The sequence below is a fragment of the Carcharhinus amblyrhynchos genome, chromosome 11 (assembly GCF_965287045.1).
Source record: "Carcharhinus amblyrhynchos chromosome 11, sCarAmb.v2.hapA, whole genome shotgun sequence".
NCBI classification, from domain to species: Eukaryota; Metazoa; Chordata; class Chondrichthyes; order Carcharhiniformes; family Carcharhinidae; genus Carcharhinus; species Carcharhinus amblyrhynchos.
In genome coordinates, this window is record NC_137334.1 from 39106029 (window position 1) to 39129328 (window position 23300).

At 43.6% G+C, this 23300-nt stretch overlaps 1 protein-coding gene across 1 annotated transcript in view; it reads right to left on the reverse strand.

The window, feature by feature from the left end:
• itga4 (integrin alpha 4) overlaps positions 1–23300 on the reverse strand; it is a 134296-nt gene that overhangs the window by 66438 nt on the left and 44558 nt on the right. Inside the window, exons 14-15 of the mRNA XM_080198886.1 lie at positions 14097–14251; positions 3153–3307 (exon numbers count right to left, since the gene is read on the reverse strand). Coding sequence (XP_080055012.1) covers positions 3153–3307; positions 14097–14251 — 310 coding nt within the window. The remainder of the gene's footprint in view (positions 1–3152; positions 3308–14096; positions 14252–23300) is intronic.

The following is a 23300-nucleotide window of genomic DNA, read 5'->3' on the forward strand; positions in this document are numbered from 1 at the left end:
AATCTGAGGTGAGGTTTTGGATCCCTGTGTAGTGTGTTTGTTGAGCAGCCTGAATATGGCAGGAACCACTGACAAGAATTGGTCACAGAGGTGGTATTATACTTGGAATTGGCAATCATTGATGCTGAGGAAAGGCCTCTTAATAAACCAGTTAGGCAGTAGGCATGGCCATGTGTAATGCATGGCGAAATGTGTCAATGCATTTTGTGCAGAACTGAGGAAAAGATTTGGGAGACTGAGGATGGCTGTCTTGGAAGGATTGACTAATGGGTGCCCACTCAAAGGAAATAATTGCCTTTATAAATGCATGTCGGCTTCCCGTCCTTCAGCAACTTAAACTCATTCACAGCTCTGATTCTTGTATCCTATCAAGCACCTAATTCCTTTATCCATTGTAGGCAGCACAGTAGCAAAGTGGTTAGCACTGTGCCTCAGTGTCAGGGAGCTGGGTTTGATTCTCAGCTTGGATCACTGTCAGTGCGGAGTTTGCACGTTCTCCCCATGTCTGCGTGGGTTTCCTCCGGGTGCTCTGGTTTCCTCCCGTGGTCCATAGATGTGCAGGTTAGGTGGATTGGCCATTCTAAATTGCCTCTTAGTGTCCCAAGATGTGTAGGTTAGATGGATTAGCGGGGTAAATATGTGGAGTTACAGGGACAGGGCCTAGGTGGGTGCTCTGTTGAGAAGCAAGCTTGGTAGCAGGCTTTTGTAGAATTATAGAATCCTACTGTGCAGAAGGAGGTTGTTTGGCCCATCGAGTCTGCACCCACAAGTTCTTCTCCCACAAATCCATGCATTTGCCCCTGACACTAAGGAGCAATTTAGCATGACCAATCCACCTAACCAGCACATCTTTGGACTTTGGAAGGAAATCGGAATACCCAAAGGAAACCCACACAGACACGGGAAGAAACTCCATACAGCCACCAAAGGCTGGATTTGAACCCGAGTCCCTGTGAAGCAGCAGTGCTAACAACTGTGCCATCGTGTAGCCTTTCCCCTTGATCTTTGCAGGACTGGCATCCAATTAGATGGTGTGGGTCGGGGTGAAAGATCTGAGACCCAAGTGAGGACTAAGTGTTGAAAAGTCATTGGCTGCATTCCAGCATCATCACTGCTGCAACACCCAGTATGCAAGTGAATGAGATGCTCATTTGTGCGTGCAAAAGGAGATGTAGAATGGGTTACAGAAAGCAGGAAAAGCAGCCCCTCAATCCCATTGGAGTTGACATTGTGAGCAGACAGGGCAATGAGAATGGTAGTCTTTCTGGTTGGAGGTTGCTGAGCAGCTGCAGTGCACTGGACGGCACGTGAATCCAGTGCACAGAAAGGCTCAATGGCCTCTTGAGAAAAGGGTCATAAAACTCTAGGCTGGTACTGTCACTGCCTGACCTCAACAGTCTCCAGCATGGACAGCCTCTGAGGCACACAGTTTACAGTCAGCCATGAAAAGGTCTCCAGCACTTCCTGAGCTACCCATCTCCACAGATAATGCCAGCACTCCTTGGCAATGTGCTGCATTAACACACCCCATCCCACAGTGACAAACCTGTCCCCATTCTCCAATGTTTTAGCCCAGCAATGTCCTACATAGAGAATTTCCAATTCATCAACTGGGGGCTGTGATAATCAGCAGGAGGTTACCTTGCCCATGTTTGATGTTGGGAGTTCTCACGGGCCCCAGAGTCAATGCTGAGGACTCTCAGGACTGCTTCCTCCCGACTGTGTACCACGGTGCCCCCTGCCACCTCTGCGAGGTCTGCCCTTCAGGTAGGGCTGGACATACCCAGGGAGGGTGACGGCGCTGCCTGAGATATCGTTTGTCACACATGATTCCGTGAGGAAACAGATGCACAGCGATGATGGCAATGGAGCTTTTGCCCACAGCAGCCCCAGGTCATGTCTTAGCCAGTGCTCCCAGTGACAGAGACTCAGCTGCTAACCTTGAATCCCAAGACTGAGGCTGTGGGTGGGACAATCCTAGGCTGTGCCTCACTGACCCCCCAGCCCGAGAGAGCATTGTCAGAGACAGGAATTGAGTAGGCCCTCTCCAGCCTTGCTTCAGCCACTGGCAGTATCACACAAGAGTAACAGAACAAGGAGGCTGTAACAATCTTCACTGCACCAAGGCTGGCAGATCATCGAATGTGAGTGAAAAATAATAAGCTTTCATTTCAAAGAGTAAATTGTTGTCCCTCGGTACATGTCACAGTGTTGTTTATTTAGCAGCCACACTGAGCAGGAGGTGGTGTGGGAATGGCACTAGCTCTTGGATAAGAAAGTAAGGGGTTGAATATAATGTCGTGAGTGGCACTCAATCTGATTGTGGAAAGGAGATGATGTGAATCACATCACTACACATGAACCACTGGACAATAGGCGGCAGCAGGGCAATGCTGCCACAGGATCCCTGGTCTGAACCCTGAATAATGATTCTCTGATGTGGGTATGCCGGTGTTGGACTGGCGTAAACACAGTAAAAAGTCTGACAACACCACGTTTTAGTCCAACCTATTTATTTCATATTATCAAATAAATAGGTTGGACTAAAACCTGGTGTTGTCAGACTTTTTACTAATGATTCTCTGCCAGAGGTAGTCAGTACCTCCTCAGATTCCCCCAGCTCCACTTCTCAAAACACCATGCTGTACAGGACACACTCTTGCTCACCCCTTCACCCGCCCACCCCCTCGCCCTTTCACCCGCCCACTCCCTTACCCCACTCCCTCATACTATTGCACATTTCCTCAACCAGCCCTTGCTTCATTCAATACAAGACATGATCCCTTTATTAACTCTTTTCCTCCACAATTTTAACCAACCCTTTAACAATTGAAGGAGGAGTGAGCGAGCGAGGAAGCAGCTGAGCGAGGGTGGAAAGGGGATTGAGCGAATGAGGGAGGGGGTGAGCGAGTGAGTGAGAGGATGAGGGGCAGGCGAGCGGGTGAAGGGGGCGGGCCAGCAGGCGAGGGAGTGGGCGAGCCACTGATAGGGGGGCAGGAATAATTTTATTCAGATTTCTCATACACAACACCACAGGGAAATTCCACAGCCGTATAAAACACGGTGGAAAAGTCCCTATTATTTATTTGATTTGCTTGCTTCGTGTATAATTACAACCAGGGAAGTTAAAGAGTAGAAATGATTCAGCTTACCTTCATGAATGCTCGATGAGTGTTACACTTAATAATATTGTGATATAATGCAATCTGTCCCAAACTACTATTCAAGCTGTCATCAGATATTAAATGGAATCTGGGAGGAAAACCTTCTCTTCTGTTGACGTCAGTACTTATGTTGTAGAGCAACACTGAAAGGCAGGAGATAGAAAGGATTTCTGTTAACAGACAGTTTGGGCTGGTGCTCTGGAACAAGTCCAGAACTATGCAAACTGACAGGAGCTGTGCATGCTAATGTGTACATTCAGAACTGACAGAGCTCCAAAAACTCCCACAAGATGGCACTTTAATAAGGAGCTAGAACTTGAACTATCTAACTCCTTTCTCTCCTGGTTATTTGTACAAACTCTACACATCTTGCCCTGTTGAACTCTGTGAGATCAGACCTTTGATTTAGAAAGCAAACGAGTTGCAGGCAGCAAATATTATTGTTCAATATTTTACCCATTGTCTCTGTCATAATAAAATTCACTTCATCATTAAGGCATCCTCTCAATCCAATGAGGCATACCTAATAGCTTAATTTTTTCCTTGCTATTAAAAAACACTGACAAGACTCTACTACGTGCCTTGAAGTGAACTGTCAGCAAAGTGGAGTGCTGCAAAGTAAATTCTACAAAATACATCAAAGTCTTTGTATCAATGTCAAATGTTGCTCCAAACTTTGTTTCACATACCTGAGCACTGCAACAGTTTTTGCAAGATTGCCGTGGCATGTAAGAACCATCCCCTCCAGCCCTCAAGTCTTTTGTATAGAAACTAAAACTAACCTTTGTCTTCAGTTCTGGGGCTGGTCAAGACCTGATGAATCTCAGGCTGTCCGTGCATGTGCCGGCTGGGAAAGAGCTGCACATGCGCGGTTTAGATTCTTGACATTGACCAGGCCCACGTGCATCACTCCCTGGACTTGGAGCTGAAAGCAAAGGCCCCATGCATCTGCACAAAAAGCAAAAAAGCAAAAACCCTGGGAGAAGCAAGAGAGACAGAGGGAGATTTTAAAAAACACAGGCGAGGAGACAGGGAGAAGTTAAAAACAAAGTTCCAAGGAGAAAGAGAAAATAGGAGGCATGCCTCAAAATTGTTTTCTAGTATAGAGGTGTGCTATGTGAAAGGTTGGGGACCATTCTTTCAGCATATCTTATTGTAATTTTATGGGGACAACAGCAGCAAAAGCACAAAAGGTGTAATTTTATTCTTATACAAGAACTCCTTCACCAGGAATGCATATCAGGTTTTCAAGCTCAGTGGACAGCATTGTGTTTATCATCCACCCCGGACCAAAATAGCTTATGAAAACTACTCATCCGCACCGCAGAATTCCCAATATACACAACTACTGGCCGAAGTTCCATGCTAGGTATGAGGATTTATAAGATATAAGCAAAATACTGTGGGTGCTGGAACTCTGAACAATAACAGAAAATGCTGGAGAAACTCAGCAGCTTTGGCAGCATCCGTGGAGAGAGAAACAGAGTTAGTGTTTCCAGTCCAAATGACTCCTCTTCAAAACCCAAGAGAAATATGGTGGGCACTCGAGCGAGACCAGAAACGTCCCTCCCCGAGATCAATGGATATTTCCATTGTCCACCCCCCGTTCCAATTCCATGGCGGGTGGGGCGGTAGAATTCCAGCAGATGGGTTTTGTATTGTTTAAGGGGGTGGTGGAGATTTGCCACCTTGATGGAACAGGGAAAGTGCCGAGTTACAATACTTAGCAAGCCACTTTAAACAATATACAGTGACTGGACTTCAGTGGCTGGACTCCCTCAGTCACCCAAGTCAGTGTGAGAAAAGCACAAATCCCCGATTAGACTATTTTTAACACAATAACACCAAAAAATTCTTAACTGATAGATGAAAATAATGTATAATATTCCTTTGACAAATATTCAAATAACATTCTGAAACATAATACTACTCAGTTTGCAAGAAATTTACTTTCAAAATACAAAGTGCTGTTTAAGGTTTTCTTCATGTTTGGACAAAAATAAAGCCTGATTCTACAAGCATAATATCATATTGAAAACAGGAAATGTGTGTACTAAAAACTGCCCCCCCCCAACAAAAATTTACACGTGTTACCTCAACTTCAATCAGTTCTTTTATCTCAATATCTTTTCATGCTCAAGACAAAGATCAAATTCACATCATCAAATGCAACTGTTTTATTTCAGATACCATCAGATGCAATACTTCAGGCAAAAAGTTTAGTTTAAAGATTCATCACAAAAAGAATAAGTCTTTTACAAATTCACATTCTCCCCCCTGAATAAATGGGCCACTACATAGCTACACAGTAGTTGGCACTGCTGCCTCACAGCGACAGGGACTCAGGTTCGATTCCAAACTTAAGCCACTGTCTGTGTGGCGTGTGCATGTTCCACCCGTTTCTGTATCGGTTTCCTCCCCGTGCACTGGTTTCCTCCCACAGTTCAAAAGACATGCTGGTTAGTGCACTGGCCATTCTAAATTCTCCCTCAGAGTACCCAAACAGACACCGGAGTTGCTGATTAGGGGATTTTCACAGTAATTTCATTGCAGTGTTAATGCAAGTCTACTAATAAATAAAGTTTAAACTTTTATACTGTTCGTTATTAACCTACCCAACAACACATTTCTCTCTTGATTTTCATGGCTATGATCACCATAAGCACAGCACACTTCAAATATTCCCAACTCCCTTGGGTCACAGCAATAATAATCTGGATCACACTTTGACCATCGTTTTAGTGTCTGCAACCTATTATCACAGCTTTCCAGGTTTCAGGCCTCCTTTATCAGTTCACACAGCATCACCCAGAGCTCCTGGCCATGACTCTCCCATCGCAACGTTCAACTTTTCTGGCTGGTCGAGCTGGGAGGTGTGTGTCGCCGGCCTTGTACCGGGATTTGCGCACGCACTGGGAATGCTTGTGCATCTCTCAGAGCCGAAGAATAGTCGCCGGTCAAACCACACTGGAAACTAGCGAATAGGTAGGTAACTTGAGTCTTTTTTTTAATATGTTTAGCAGTTCATTATTGGGAACTTTCAGGTCCCAATTGAATCTCCCACCCTTCCAGGAATACTTCGATCCGGCGAGGTTTAGACCAGCTCCCCACATTTGTGGAACTAGCGGAAGACCCCGTCGGAATGAAGAGGGGGGCATTCGGGGCATCCCAAGGGGTTAGGCAGCAAGGGGGTGCCCCCTGGGCATGGGCATCTTGTCCTTTGGAAGGACAGTGCTGGGGGCACAGGTTGGCACTGCCCATGCCCAGGGGAGCACCTTGGCACTCCCCACCTGCATTGGGCAGTGCCAAAGGGTAGGGCCTATTGTGGGCAGGGCCTAGGGGCACTCGGTGGGGATGGAGGCCCCCCCGCTGCCACTCTGCAGATGGAATCGGTCTGTGATGGAGGGGGCAGCAATTGGGGCGCCCCGGGGGTGGGTGGTCTGCCAGAGGGGCCTGCCTCCCAGGGCGGGGGGGCTATCTGACCTTGGGGCAGGACGGGTGGTCTGGTGGGGTGAGGGGGATCACCACTGCTGGAGGGGTGGGTTGTGCATCGGAGCACTTCAGGGCAGGGGTTGGGGCTCAGGGCTGTCCTGGGAATTGTTGCTGGGGCCATGATTGGGCTGGCAGCAAACGGAGAGTCTGACAGATCAGAGCCACTGCGCATGTGCAGAGTTCCAGAACTGTCAGAGTCCAGAGCGAATAGGCCCCGCCCCCCTGGGTTTTTAATGAGATTCATGACTGGTCCCTCTGCAGTGCACAGAATGTGGAGGTTCAGGTGAGAAGCTGAACTGAGAAAACAGTTGGGATTTAGATCAGTTTTCCTGCCAATTCAGCACTTTTGGGAGAATCGCCCCACTTTCTCCATTTCAGAATGATCTTTCCCCTGAGAGATTTGCCTCTTTCCCTCCCAAACATCCTGCATTCCTCTTTTTGCCTCAGGCCTCTTTCTCTGTGTCTCCATCTGTGAGCTGATTGCCTCTTTCCTCCAGCTCCTCTGCATCTGCCAGCAAACACACTATTTCTTATTGATCTTATTATCTAAGAAAATTGCAATTGATCCCTTTACAATCGATTGGACCATCCTTTCCAAATATCCTGATAAATAATTCCAGGTTTCACAGACATTTTAAAGCAATTACACATTTCCCTTATGGTATTGCTTCTGGGTCACATGTCATCATTGCATTATTAGCAAGGCCAGGAGTTAATATTTATTCCCAGTCGCTCTGAGATGATGGTCAGTGGCTGCCTTCTTACATCATTACAACTCTGTTGTGAGGATGCTTCCACAATCGTGCCTCACTAAATAAAATTCATTAGCCCATTTCAGAGGTCAATGGAGCGTCAGCCATATTAGAATGTGACTGGACCAGGTTGTGACAGCACATTTCTTTTACCTGAAGGTCACTTGTAAACAAGATGGATTTTTCCAAAACTCTATAGCTTCAGTAGTCTCTCTTATTGGGATTAGCTTTTTATTTCCAAATATTTTTACAAACTGTCATATTGGAATCTGAATTCTTATTCTCTGAATTATTGGCCAGGATACTGGATTATTATTCCGATAGTTTAAGCACCACATTACCATGCCAGTGAGGTTTCACTGAATTCCGGATCCTGATGGTTTCTATTATTACACTGGAGTTTTATAGCAGCAGTGTAATGAGCCATCTCAGCTCCAAGACATCACTGCAGTTTCTTGGGGTGATGTCCTAGGCCCAACCATCTTCAGCTGCTCCGTCAATGATCTTCCTTCTATTTTATTCTAGTGGTGAAGTTCACTGATGAATGCACAATGTTCTGCATCATTTGATACTAAAGCAGTCCATGTCCAAATGCAGCAAGACCTGGAGAATATTCAGACTTGGGCTGACAGATAACAAGTTTTATTCATCACACATTAGTGACCAACTCCAACATGAGAGAATCCAACTATCTCCTCTTGACATTACCATCACTGGATCTCTCACTATCAACGTCCTGGGAGTCACTGTTAATCAGAAACTGAATTGAACCAGCCATATAAATACAGTGGCTACAAAAGCAGGTCAGAGGCTAGGAGTCCCATGGAGAATAACTCACCTCCTAACTCCCCAAAGCCTGTCCACCACCACTAAATACAAGTCAGGGATTTGATGGAATATTCTCCACTTGTCAGTTGAGTGCAGCTCCAACAACACTCAAAAAGCTTAACACCATCCAGCACAAAGTAGCCTGCTTTATTGGCACACGTCCAGTGCTACTGTGGGTCAGTATTGGAAGATGAAATGCTGAATGTAGTGGAATGGGGTGCCAATAAAGCTTTGTGCTGGATGGTGTCAAGCAACTCTTTCAAATCTATAACCACTACCAGGAGGACAAGGACAGCAGGCACATGGGAACACCACCAGCTGCAAGTTCCCCTCCGAGTCACTCACCATCCTGACTTGGAAATATATCGCTGTTCCTTCACTGTCACTGGGTCCAAACCCTGGGACTCTCTTAAACAGAAAGAAATCCCACAACACCAGCTTAAAGTCCAAACAGCTTTATTTGTAGCAAAAGCCACAAGCTTTCGGGACAGCCTGTCCCTTCATCAGATGGCTGGGAGTTCTCAAGCTACAAATAAACCTGATTGGACTTTAAGCTGGTGTTGTGGGATTTCTTTCTGTTTTATCCCAGTCCAACGCTGGCATCTCCACATCATCATTCCCTTATAAAGCATTGGAGATACATCTATATCACATGGTCTGCAGCAGCTCAAGAAGGCAGCTCATCACCACCTTCTCAAGGGCAATTAGGGATGGGCAATAAAAATACTGGCCTAGCCAGCAACACCCACATCCCATTACATCAAATCTTTTCAAAGAGCAGCAGTTGTAAATAACTTGGCGTGACTTCATTGAATTGGCTAACACCGCAACCAGGAGTAATAAATTCAGCTGATGTCCTCGTGGTATTGTCACTAGACTACTAATCCAGGGACTCAGCTAATGTTCTGGGGACGTGGGTTCAAATCTTTCTGCGGCAGCTGATGAAATTTAAATTCAATAAAAAATATCTGGAATTAAGAATCCAGTGATGACCATGAAACCATTGTCGATTGTCAGAAAAACCCACCTGGTTCACTAATGCCCTTTAGTGAAGGAAATCTGGTGTTCTTACCTGGTCTGGCCTACATGTGACTTCAGAGCCACAGCAACGTGGGTGACTCAACTGCCCTCAGGCAACTAGGGATGGGCAATAAAGGCTGGCCAGCCGGCAGCACCCATGTCCCATGAATGAATTTTAATAACCTGCATTTTGAACATCAGTAAGTTCCATGAATTCTAAGTGTTGGCGCATGAGGAAAACAATGCCAGAAGAAGCAGCACTGCCACAAAAACAGGCCAGTGCTTCACTTCCACCTGAAGCTATGCACTGAAAGCCCGGATAACCCACTGTCCTGCACTGAAAGCCCGGATAACCCACTGCCCTGCACTGAAAGCCCGGATAACCCACTGTCCTGCACTGAAAGCCCGGATAACCCACTGCCCTGCACTGAAAGCCCAGATAACCCACTGCCCTGCACTGAAAGCCCAGATAACCCACTGTCCTGCACTGAAAGCCCGGATAACCCACTGCCCTGCACTGAAAGCCCGGATAACCCACTGCCCTGCACCGAAAGCCCGGATAACCCACTGTCCTGCACTGAAAGCCCGGATAACCCACTGCCCTGCACTGAAAGCCCGGATAACCCACTGCCCTGCACTGAAAGCCCAGATAACCCACTGCCCTGCACTGAAAGCCCAGATAACCCACTGCCCTGCACTGAAAGCCCAGATAACCCACTGCCCTGCACTGAAAGCCCAGATAACCCACTGCCCTGCACTGAAAGCCCGGACAACCCACTGCCCTGCACCGAAAGCCTGGATAACCCACTGCCCTGCACTGAAAGCCCGGATAACCCACTGCCCTGCACTGAAAGCCCAGATAACCCACTGCCCTGCACTGAAAGCCCAGATAACCCACTGCCCTGCACTGAAAGCCTGGACAACCCACTGCCCTGCACTGAAAGCCCAGATAACCCACTGCCCTGCACTGAAAGCCCGGATAACCCACTGCCCTGCACTGAAAGCCTGGATAACCCACTGCCCTGCACTGAAAGCCTGGACAACCCACTGCCCTGCACTTTTTGCACTACATCCAAGTTGGAAGATTAGGTGGGAAATGTGCAGACCACAACTAAAGGTAAGTAAGAGAGTCCAGAGTGGGCAACTAGACTGTGATTGCCCAATCCATGGGACTTTTGGCCCATCATATATTTTCTAACATTTACAGAACACCAAACAGGAGCTACAAACAGGAATGTAATTATATATATATGAATAACATCTGCCACATTGTCATTTCAATCTTTCTCACACAGCGAGATTGGCTGCAACATAACATCTATTACTCAAAGATTCGCTTTGCTTCAAATTTTGTAAAACCTTAAAAGCTAAAGGAGGTTTTATGGGTGCAGCTGTTCAAATGGCTCCAGTGTGTTGAGAAATTAGACAAACTAACCATACTCAGACTGCAGAATCCGAATTAAACTCACAAAATTAAAGGTTATGTAATATAAAGCCAGACTTCAGCAAGAGAGGCTATCAAGTAAAATCTCAGACCAAAGACATTGAAAATCACAGACGTACAAAGGATGAGCTATTGCACAGTTTTATGCCTTATTTGGCTCCTTAGTTAGAATATTAGAAATCCCAGTTAATGAGATGATAAAGGTCAGATCAATGTCACTCCTGCTATACCCAGGTTAGACTGTAGCCCTGCCATATTAATCCAGTACAAACTCAGTTTGATTTTATAATGAAAAACCTGTGTACTTGGCAGAGTGAATTAATCAGGGCAGCAACATGCAGCTAGTGTAATATTATCTTACTTCTATTGTTTGTTCCCATGGTCATGGTGCAACTTGACTGTCCCCACACATCTAATTAGTTCAACTGAGTCATTTGCAATTTCCAGGTGTTGCTGGCGCACATGTCAGACAATGACATCTGATATAGGATGCAGTGTGCTACACACGTGATGAAACATATTCCTTTTGTTTTCCTCAATGAGAGCACAGAACAGTATACTCACCACCATCACTTAGTCCAATAAAATAATTACCAATTCAATAATTAACTTAATTTCAGATATTTGTCCACTATGTCTAAATCTATTACAATCTGAGTGTTGTTCATATCTGATTAAGAGTAAGTTAGATGCACGAAGAAAAGAAATCTGACCTCATTAATAGCAGTCGACAGTTTTATCCACGTAATATTATTTCATCAGTCGTTGTCAACTTCAGAGCAATACAATTATAGAATATTCAAGCCTTTTGATTGTGCTGGACCATACTGGCAAATTTAAAGGCTGGAATGTTGCCACCATTCACGCCGGCAGGATTTTCCCATCCCGCTGCAGTGAACGGAGATTTGGCTGGGCACCAAATTCTCCGACCTCGCTTGCAACAGGAGCGTGGCGTGAACAGCTGGTAAGAATCGCACCCAAGTGTTTATTTAGCCTATCAGAGAGCTCTTGCAAGTTCTGCAAACTGCAAACAGATGCAGTATTGAATGACATCACTTTGCACCACTTAAATAGTCTGCAAGATTCTCATGAAAAACTAAAAAAAAAATTGTTGTGAGTGTCTTTGCTTGCTTTTTTTTGTTGTTGATTTAACACTGCTTTGAACTAACTCACCAGTTTGAAAACCATGGTGCTAAAATTCTAAACGTTATAATTTTTTGTAATGATTTAATTTGTGCAAGCTCACGCTCTGCTTTTCACAGATTTGAGATTGCAAATCTTGTAATTTGATGTACAATTATTTAAGCTACGTTTGCTGAGCCATTCTGAAAGCTTTTCAATATTTAAAGAAAATTGTCACTGCTTCAACAATACCAAAACATCGAATTTTATTAAATATTAAACAAGAATATTGAAGTATTTCACTATTTTGGCTCAAGGGGCATGGAGCTTATTATTATGAAATTGCATTTTCAAAACTTTAAATTTTAAATAGTCAAGAATTAAATATATTATTTACTTATTTCAAGCAATCCATTTGTATTTTCATGCTGTTTATGAAGAGCTTGACGTGGAATAATAGAACCACAGAATTGTTATGGTGCAGGAGGCCGCCATTTGGCCATCGTGTCTGCACTAGCTCTCAAATGATTAATTCACCCGCTGCCATGCTTCAGCCTTCTCCCAGCAACTCTGTACATTCTTCATTTTCAGATCAGTCTAATTCCCTTCTGAAAGCCGTGATTGAACTTATCTCTGCCACACGGTCAAGACAGTGCATTCCAGATTTTAACCACCCGCTGCACAAAAAGAGTTTTCCTCATGTTGCTGCTCCTTCTTTTGCCAATTATTTTTAATACGTGTTCTCTCATTCTCAATCCTTTCATGAGTGGGAACAGTTCTTCCCACTCATGATTTTGAATACCTCTATCAAATCTTTGTTCAATCTTCCCTTATCCAAGGAAAGCAGCTCTCACTTTTCCAATCTAACTTCACAGCTGAAGTTCCAGGTCCATGGAGCCATTCTTGTGAATCTTTTCTGCACTCTCTCCAACACTTCCAGATCTTTCTTAAAGTGGGGTGCCCAGCACTGAACGAAATATCCCATCTTGAAGCTGAACTCGCATTTCATACCACATAGCCACCTTGCTCTACTACTCTGTGCCCTATTAACAAAGTCTAGGTTACTGTATGTTTTATTAATCACACTCCCAACCTGTCCTGCCACCTTCAGCAATTTATGCACATATACACCAAGGCCCCTCTGCTCCTGCACCATCTTTAGAATTGTATCCTTCATTTTATGTTGCCTGCCCATATTCTCCCCAATAAAATTAATCACTTCACATTTCTTCACATTGAACTTCATCTGCCACCAGTCCATCCATTCCACCAACTTGCTGATATTCTTTTGAATTTCTGCACTATCCTCCTCTTAGTTCCCAATGTTTCCAAGTTTCACATCATCTGCAAATTTTGAAACTATGCCCCGTACACCAAGATCAAGGTTATTAATAAAGATGAGAAAGGATCCCAAAAGTGAGCCCTGGTGAACTCCACTACAAACCTTCCTCTGGCCTGATAAGCATCCATTAACCACTAACCACTATAATATATTAATTACCTCCTCTTTCACTGTGGCCTGGTTAGCATCTTCTCCCTTGGCGAATGCAGATGCAAAGAATTCATTTAAAACCTCGGCTTTCATGTGTAAATCCCCTTTTTTGTCCCTAACTGACCCGACTCCTCCTTCACCACCATTTTACTATTTATAAACATAATAAAAACTTAGGGATTCTCGTTTATGTTTGCTGCCAATTTCTTTTCATACTCCCTTTTTTAATAATTGCAATATTGTATCATAGAATGGTTTAAGGAATTATAGAATCCTATAGTGCAGAAGAGGCCATTCAGCCCATCAAGTCTGCACTGACTCTCTGAGAGAGCATCTCCCCCAGGCCCTTGCCCCTGACCTATCCCCTTAACTCTTCAAGAGTCCCAAGGTTAATCCATCTAATCTACACATCGTGGCACACTGAGGGGAAATTTAGCATGGCCAATCCACCTAACCTGCATATTAAACTAATTTAATGTTTTCAAATTAGGAGGATGCATTAAAGAACAAATGAATCTCTCCACATTTACCCACAGCTTCATGGTAATCAAGAGCTTTATTTTTACATTTGAAAATAGGCCCTTTTGTTCTGTGCTACAAGTTAAATATCAGTACTGTCTCACGGCAGAACATCAGCAAATCTCTGGAGCTGTTGCCAACTATATCTAATACTATTGTATTTGTTTTCTGTGAATGTGTCATAGTAAAATTTCAACAATCTGATGAACTTGAGTGTTTATGTGTAAACAATCACAATGCACTGGTATAAATGTGGTCATTACCTATGTGACCAGGAATCTTCTTTCCTTTGTAACCAAAGCAGAAGGTAACATTGATGCACACAACAGGCTTCCCATTCTCCAAACATTCCTTTCTTGTACGGTTGATTGAAGGAGGTAGCCACAGAAAGGCTTCAATAATCACTACAGGCCTGCTCCTGCAAGGCATGGAGATTAGCAATTACCAAACAGAAATGACTGCAATCAGGAAATGTTGATACCCTAATTAAAACTTGAGCTGTGATTTAATAATTTGCAACTGTGTCTTCAAAACAATGAAAAAATAATAAGGGGGGAATTCAGTAGATCATTGCAAATAAGAGGTTTGGTTACTATTTTGGGAAAAAGCTCGCTCCTGTGCCAATTTACACACTGTTTTCTTATTTATAGCTTGTGAGATGCAAGAAGGTTCACCTGCACAGCAGGCTAGACAGTGAATGCTGAACATACTAAATTCTCAACATCAACTGGAAATCAGGAGATATTTAAGCAAGTGAAAGCTAATTGATCATTTATCACATTTCTGTAGATTTGGGCACTCCTGACTGAAAAAGTCAACTTGTTTGGCTGGGGAGAGATAGAGCACGCTTTAAAGAACAGATGGCTACCTTCCCGAGTGCCTGGTATAGCAAGCATGAAAGGAGGTAGCTTAAAGCAGCCAACACCAGTCAGGCAACAGTCTCAGATGTGGATGGTCTACCTGCAGACCTCTGTCATTATGTAGCACAAAGAGGTCTGGAACCACTAGAATCAAAGCAGGTTGTCAGTAAACCCTGCAGCCAGCCAACACATTTGTTCCTTTCACAAAGGAATTTCCTCGAAAGGGTAGTGGGCTAGGTGTTACACATCAGAAACAAAACATGCAGCATTATGCCAACTCAATCTGTCAACACTCACATTACATAATACAGGAAGCAACTGCCCTGCATCTGACTTGAGCATTGTGCTGAGTAATTATTTGTCCTTGCTTACAACAAAGCAGCATAAGATGGCAATAAACGGCACTTGAATAACTGAGCAGGAAAATGTAGGACAAGGGGCTTGGGCACATGTACTTAGCAGATGTGATTTGAGCCTTTACAAAATGGTCTATCATTGGCAGTCATTAGACATCATCTTGACCTTGTTGCATTGTTGATACAACTGCTAATTGCTCACTGGCATTTTCACCCTCTCCATTTGGCATGGCTTTGCCACTCTAATCATCAATATGCAAGCTAAGACTTCTTTTCAGGGCACTGAAACGAGAATGCAGCAGAGAACAATTACACTGGCTGCCCAGGGGATCAGTTGTTCTGTAGACCTCCCCAAATAGTTTGCACAGATGAAATGCTGCATCAGGGTACCAGAGGTCGAATAACTTTAGTTGCAGCAGGCATTTCGTATCAAATGCATTCCGCTTCCGTTTGCACTGAAATATACAACATGAGCCATGCGTACAAAGGACAATCCCAATCTTTTTAATTACATTCTTCATTTCCCTTAAAATAGTGGCAGAAAAGATCACTGCCTTAAATTCGAGGCAACATTACAGCTTTCAAGGAATTAAGAATTGATCTGCATGGCTAGGTTGTTACATACTATGGCCCCATGAGAATTTAAAACGAGTCTTGGAGTCATAAAGTCGGTGATATAAATGTATCTTTGTGGTTTTTGAATTCATACCGATCACTGAAAGTGGTTGGAGATTAATTTTCCAGATTTTCTCTTAGCCTTGGGTGACACAGTGGTTAGTACTGTTGCCTCACAGCGCCAGGGAGCCGGATTCAATTCCGACCTCAGGCAACTGCCTGTGTAGTTTGCACATTTTCCCCATGTCTGTGTGGATTTCCACCGGGTGCTATGGTTTCCTTCCACCATCCAAACATACGTGGTTTAGGTTGATTGGCCATGGTAAATTGCCCCTTAGTGGCAGTGGATTAGCAGGGTAAATATGTTGAGTTACAGGGATAAGGCCTGTTATTGGTGCAGGTTTGATGGGCCAAATGGTCTTTTCCTGCACTGTAGGGATTCTACGATCCTTTCTCAGAAGCTTGCCTGATTGATGGTGGGTGAGTATGTGTGCCTAGTCACAGTGCTACAGGCATTGTAGTTGTGTGGGACCAGCTCGATGGATCAACTAGTCTGATCCTGCCCACTGATTTTATAATCATTCATAGCAACAAAGGATTGAACTGGGGGTCTTGCAACGGCAATATGATGCAAGTTTTTACTCTCTGGACTACAAGAAAGTTAGTAATTTTATAGCCTTCCACAAATGCATCTATGATTTCCCTTTGGGTAACAAACTGAATGCCACTATAAATGTTCCTGGTGCAGCCTGGGAAGTGGGATAAAAATAAAGGTTGTGATTGCCTTGATGGCTGTGACAGTACTTTCCACCCTACATTGTAACAGTGACTATACAGGCTATAAAGTGTGCTGTGACACCCTGAGGGTGTGAAAGGCACTATATAATTGCAGGTCTATCTTTGTTATGTTTGAGGTTGTCGGCATATCTTCTTGAAGCAGACGTACTGCATTTAACCGCCGCTTGATAAAGATGAGCGGATGGGAACAGCACCTCCTCCTCTAGAGCCAGGCACGCTGGGCCTGAGAATATTGCACAGGTTCAGAAAACACATCTCCTGTGCACTTTGCTATTCCTGGCAACCTTTTACTCATCCTCCATTCACTGACATAATGCTTTACCCCGAAAGCAAGTGTTCCACTTCAGTGACTCAGAACTTTGATTGGCTACCAGTAAAACGAAAGCAATCCCCTAACACAATGCAGCTTCTTTTAACTACCATCCTGCGGTGGCAATGGAACTGACTGACTTTAATCAACAACATTTCAAAAATGTTTCATTCACATGTTTGTCTGGATAAATCAGCTGTAAATATCTTTACTGCTGTGCCGCTAAGTTAGGTTGATTCAGTGCACAGATGACATTGAAAGCAGCAATGGATACTCCAAAAGCATCTCAATTATGCATACACATAACAGTTCTTACATCCCTCTTCATTTGAGAGTGATACCCAAATGCAGTATTCAGGCCTTGTACTTTTGAAAAGGCAACAGCTGTTTTGATTCTTATGATGTGGAGATGCCGGCGTTGGACATGGAGTCATAGAGGTTTAAAGCATGGAAATAGGCCCTTTGGCCCAACTTGTCAATGCTGACCCTTTTTTAACTCCTAAGCTAGTTCCAATTGCCCTCATTTGGCCCATATCCCTCTGTACCCATCTTACCCACGTAACTGAGTAAACACTTTTTAAAGTTGAAAGTGGGAACACGGTAGCACAGTGGTTAGCACTGCTGCTTCAAAGCTCCAGGGACCTGGGTTCAAATCCTGGCTTGGGTCACTGTCTGTGTGGAGTTTGCACATTCTCCCCGTCTCTGTGTGGGTTTCCTCCAGGCGCTCCGGTTTCCTCCCACAGACCAAAGATGTGCAGGCTAAGTTGATTGGCCATTCTAAAATTTGCCCCTTAGTGTCCCGGGATGCATAGGTTAGAGGGATTAGTGGGTAAATATATAAGGATATGGGGACGGAGCCTGGGTGGGATTGTGGATGGTGCAGACTTAATGGGCCAAATGGCCTCTTTCTGCACTGTAGGATTCTATGAAAAGCCAAAATTGTACCCACCTCTACTATTATCACTGGCAGCTCGATCCAGGCACTCATCACTCTCTGTGTTAACAAATTGCCTTCTCTGGACCCTTTTGTATCTATTCCCTCTCACCTTAAATCTATGCCCTGTAGTTTTAAGACTCCCCTATCTTTGGGAAAAGATACTGACTATCTAGCTGATCTATGCCCCTCATTATTTTATGGACCTCTACAAGATCACTCCTAAACCACCTACGCTCTAGAGAAAAAAGTCACAGTCTATCCAGCTTCTCCTTAGGACTCAAACATCAAGTCCCAGTAGCATCCTAGTAAATCTTTTCTGCACTCTTTCTAGTTTAATAGTATCCTTTCCATAATCAGGTGACCAGAACTGTACATAGTATTCCATGTGTGGCTTTACCAACGTCTTGCACAACTTCAACAATACGTCCAACTCCTGTATTCAATGTTTTGACCGACGGAACCAAGCATGCCAAATGCCTTCTTCACCACTCTGTCCACCTGTGACTCCACTTTCACGAATCTATGAACCCATACCCCTCGATCTCTTTGTTCTATCGTTCTCCCCAACACCCTACCATTAAATGAGTAAATCCTGCATTGCTTCGATCGACCTCCCATTTATCAAAATTAAACTCCATCTGCCATTCATCAGCCCACTGGCCCAATTGATCAAGATCCCATTGCAATTCTAGATAATCTTCTTCATTGTCCATTATGCCACCAATCTTGGTCTCATCTGTAAACTTACTAACCATGCCTCCTACATTCTCATCCAAATCATTAATATAAATGACAAATAACAGTGGACCCAGCATCGATTCCTGAGACACACCTCTGGTCGCAGGCCTCCAGTTTGAAAAACAATCCTTTACAACCACAACCTGTCTTTTGTCATCAAGCCAATTTTGGTCCAATTTTGTTCGTAGTATATATAAATGATTTGGAGGAAAATGTAGCTGGTCTGATTAGTAAATTTGCAGTAAGGTGTTGGACACAGTAAGGAGTCTCACAACACCAGGTTAAAGTCCAACAGGTTTATTTGGAATCCCAGGTGATATTACTATGGGACAGTCAAGTCCCAGAATGGGAGTGACTCACCTGATGAAGGGGCAGTGCTCTGAAAGTTTATGATTCCAAATAAACCTGTTGGACTTTAACCAGGCGTTGAGAGTTTTGATTCCTGACATCTGAGGTGTTGGGTTATATGGGTTATAAGCTATTAAGTATTATCAGCACCACAATAAACTAGCTTGCTCCAGCATGAGAGTCCCGAACGATTTTAATCGTCAGAATATAGAATAATAAGAGTGAAAGTAGACAATGCACCCAGCTGGATGACAATGGAGAGGCAGTTAACCACACTAGGCATGGTGTGGTTAACTGTATCAGAGGGAGGATGAAGAGGGATCATTTGCTTTGTCCAGTCACACAAGATGTCATTTTCGTGATTTTGCTAAGAACCATTTTCAGTTCCGTGGCTGAAGTGGAAACCCGATGGCAGCAATCCAAACATGTCGTTCCAGGAAAGCGGGACAAGAATTTATTCCAGGGAAAGTTTAAGAACTTGAAGAATTGTAATTGGTGATGGGATGGTAGTTTGCAAGGGTGAAGAATTTAAAGACTCTTTTTGAGGAGATGGGGAATAACACAGATATGGAGCAGGAGGTGGGGAACAGTGTTTGAGATGAGAGAGTTGTTAATAACACCAGCAAACACTGGAGCCCACAAGAAAAGTTCAATAGTTGGCAGTTCAGTGTGAATAGGGTGGGCCTTAGAGAGGGCATAGGAGAGGAACCTGAGGAAGATGATTGCAGGGCTTTGGTCAGGGTGGCGGCAACCTGAGAGGAATTATTTGCTTCAAGTATCAGATTGCTAAATTTACCATCCAGGTGCTGCTAACTCCCCACTGAGGAACACAATCAGCTGAAGATACATATTGTATCATTTCTAGCTGTTAGGGACAAATTTCCTGGTGGGAATGAGAACTAAAGTGCAAACCAAGCGACCTTTTGCACAACTGGCCTGATTGATTCTCCTATGTTGTTGGTGTTAAACTAAAAATACTGCATCAGAAACAATTAATTTTTAACAACAAATTCTGCTTCACACTGCAAAGTCTTTTTCACATGTTGACAAGTGTAATTATAGAATGCATTTTTTTAGTAAAACTCAGCTGTGAATGGACAGAACTTTGTATGTAACCATGCTGCTAAAAGCTGTAAACAAAAGGTTGGCCAAACACGTGTAATCATATTTCTCTGAATTTGCAAAACAAAACTCTGGCCTAAGCTGAACCAGATGAATTTGAAATTCTTTAGTTTGGTCAAATATAACGGGAAGTTGAATTACATAAATTTCTTCTTTTTCCTCAATTTTAATGGCAAATTCAACAGATTTTTCAACCTAAGTGACAACATTTCAATTAGTAAACCCTTCCTCTCCATTATCATTGATGTATACAAATGTTCTGCTGTGTTTGAATACTTGGATCTTTTTCCCAGATTTCTGACTAACGTTTCCAGACAATCCCACCCACATATTTCCACTATATTACTTACTTGATTGTGTTTTGAAATGTTTTCATAGAAACTCTACAATGCAGGATGAGGCCATTCGGCCCACTGAGTCTGCACCGACAACAATCCTGCCCAGGCCCTATTCCCGTAACCCCACATATTCAACTCGCTAATCCCTCTAACCTATGTATCCCGGGACACTAAGGGGCAATTTAGCAAGGTCAATGCACTAACGCACACATTTTTGGTCTTGTTTTCTGCTCTTTTCAAAATTATCCCCTTTTATCAATTTGCATGAAATAGCTAAATGTTAATTTCTTAGAATAACACAACCTTAAATAAGTTATCTCACCCCCAAGACATCCTGTCAGCAGACACAAATTACATTTAATCTTTATTAAAAAGTGCCACAAACATTCACATTCCGTCACGTGATATCATGGCTCCACAATTAAATATTTTGGCTTCAATAAAAGAGTTATCACAAGTATCAACTTTGATACCTTAATACATTAACCAGTATCATTCGGACCTACAATCACTAGTTCAGAAATGACCACCAAGGCTGGACATCATTGTAGATGGATTAGAATTACTATTCATTAGCACATTATTTACACACAGTGCAAGCTGTTTGTTGAACCCTCAGACACTCTGACAATTGGAAGAGCATTTATTTTTACTTTGCATTCTTCCTGGACACAAATGGGCAAGTTCAGTTTTGAGCCCTATTGGTATGGTCAGAATCTAATATGCAGGGATCCCTGCATCACTGGAATCATTTCAAAGCCTTTCTGCTTTGAGCTCTTAACCATTGAATCCATACAGTGCAGAAAGAGGCCACTCAGCCCATCGAGTCTGCTCCAACTCGCCAAAAGAGTATCTTACCTAGGCCCATCCCCCATCCAATCTCCATAACCCAAGCATTTACAATGATTAATCCACCGAACCTACACATCTTTGGACTTCTTTGGATTGTGGGAGGAAATCAGAGCACCTGAAATAAACCCAGTCATGGGGAGAACATATAAATAATGAAATATTTCTTTAAATTACTCCTAACTGAATATCATCTACTTCCTTTTGTACGTCTCCAATGCTGGCAGATGGATACTCCAACCCTACAGATTCATCTGTCAGTTTTATAAAACATTTGAGACAGGAGTTATGTAAATGTAATTTCAGCAAATGCATCCTGTGCAGGGAGCAGGAAAACAAGCCTTAGTCAAACCATTCCTAATATCTTGGTCAAAACTAGGGTCCAAATCTTCTGGCCGTCAGATGGTCGGACACTGGACATACGACTGGAGATACGCATTAGGACATCCTGCTGATGCGCAGACCAATGTGGGAAATGCTCAGGAAGTTTCAACTTCCGATGGACAATTCCGTCCTGCCTGGGGCCCTCCACGAGTGACTCCAACTCTGAGCAAGAGTCAGAAACTCCTGACAGTTCCACAGTCCTTACCTGGACAGTTAATCTGCGACAGCCATTGTTTCAATATCCAGGTGCTTTGCATTTTAATGTCTTTTCCTTAGGTTCTGATGGATCTCTGAAAGTTTTGCTTATTTTTCACCTTCACTTGGGAAGGTGGCCTTGCATTTTTAAGTAGTTTTCTGTGTCTCATTTCAAACTGCCAAAATTTTCTGTCAGTTGAAAAATCGTACTTTCAAAAATAAAGAGGTGTAGCCTTGTGATATGACCTTAGGAATGTTAGACAAATTAAATCTTAGGCTAACAACAGGGGAACTGCATTCAATCAGATCCCCCAACTATCCCTCCCACAACCCAGTCCGACCAAGTCCCTGCCCCACTACCCCCTGACTATCCATCCAATCACTCAACTACCCAACCAAACTCCCTGACCACCTGACTATCCCCCCAACCATTTCCGAGCACCCCCACCACCTCCCAACCACCCAACAAAGCCCACAACCTGAGCACACCACCCTTTCACCTAACTATCCATTCAAACTGTCCATGCCAATGGAGATCCTGAGGGAATTTGTGTTGCATATTGATAGTTTGGATCAAACGATCATGGAAGAAATGTGCGGAAGCAGTAGAAATGGTCGAGAGCTTCAAATTTGTACATGTCCAGACCACTAACAGCCTACGCTGACACTATAGTTAAGAAAGCTCACCTACACCTCTACTTTCTCAGAAGAATAAGGAAATTTGGCATGTCCACTACAACTCTGATCAACTTTTACAGATGCACCATTTCCAAGCATCACAGCTTGGTATGGTACGGCTCCTGATCTGTCCAATACGGCAAGAAACTACAAAGGGTTGTGAACGAAGCCTAGTCCATCACGCAAACCAGCCTCCCACTCACTGACACTGTCTACACTTTTCACTGCCTCGGAAAAGCAGCCCACCCACACTAAGGACCCCACGCATCCTGGACATTCTCTCTTCCACCTTCTTCTGTTGGGAAAAAGATACAAAAGTCTGAGGACACATACCAACTGACTGAAGAACAGCATCTCCCCTGCTGCCATCAGACTTTTGAATGGACCTACCTCACATCATATTGCTCTTTGTCTACACCCTAGCCATGACTGTAACGCCACATTCTGCACTCTCTTCCTTTCTTCTTTATGTACGGTATGTTTTGTCTGTATAGCATGCAAAAAACAATATTTTCACTGTATGCTAATACATGTGAAAATAATAAATCAAATCAAATTCATCAAGTCAGGGGAATCTTTGAACAAGTGACAATCTGCCCATCACTGCCACCAATCAGGTGATTCAAACCTAAGACTTATAGGTAAAACAAGTTAACATCCTACTGTGCAGTGGGCTGGTGTATTAATATGCCACCAGTCTGCCATGTACTAACATTCTGATGCAAGGACATCCAAATTAAACAAATGATGTTCATTAAAATGTTGGCTGCAGGCAGCTAACATACAGCTTGTCTGAATATCATACTTTTATTTCTGGAATCAGACACTAAATCAACAGGATGAAAAGCTCTCTCAGCTGGCAACAGAGACCCTAAATGAAAGGGAGTTGAAATTCCACAGTTCTCCTTGATGCTTTCTCACAGCAAGTCCGTCATGAGT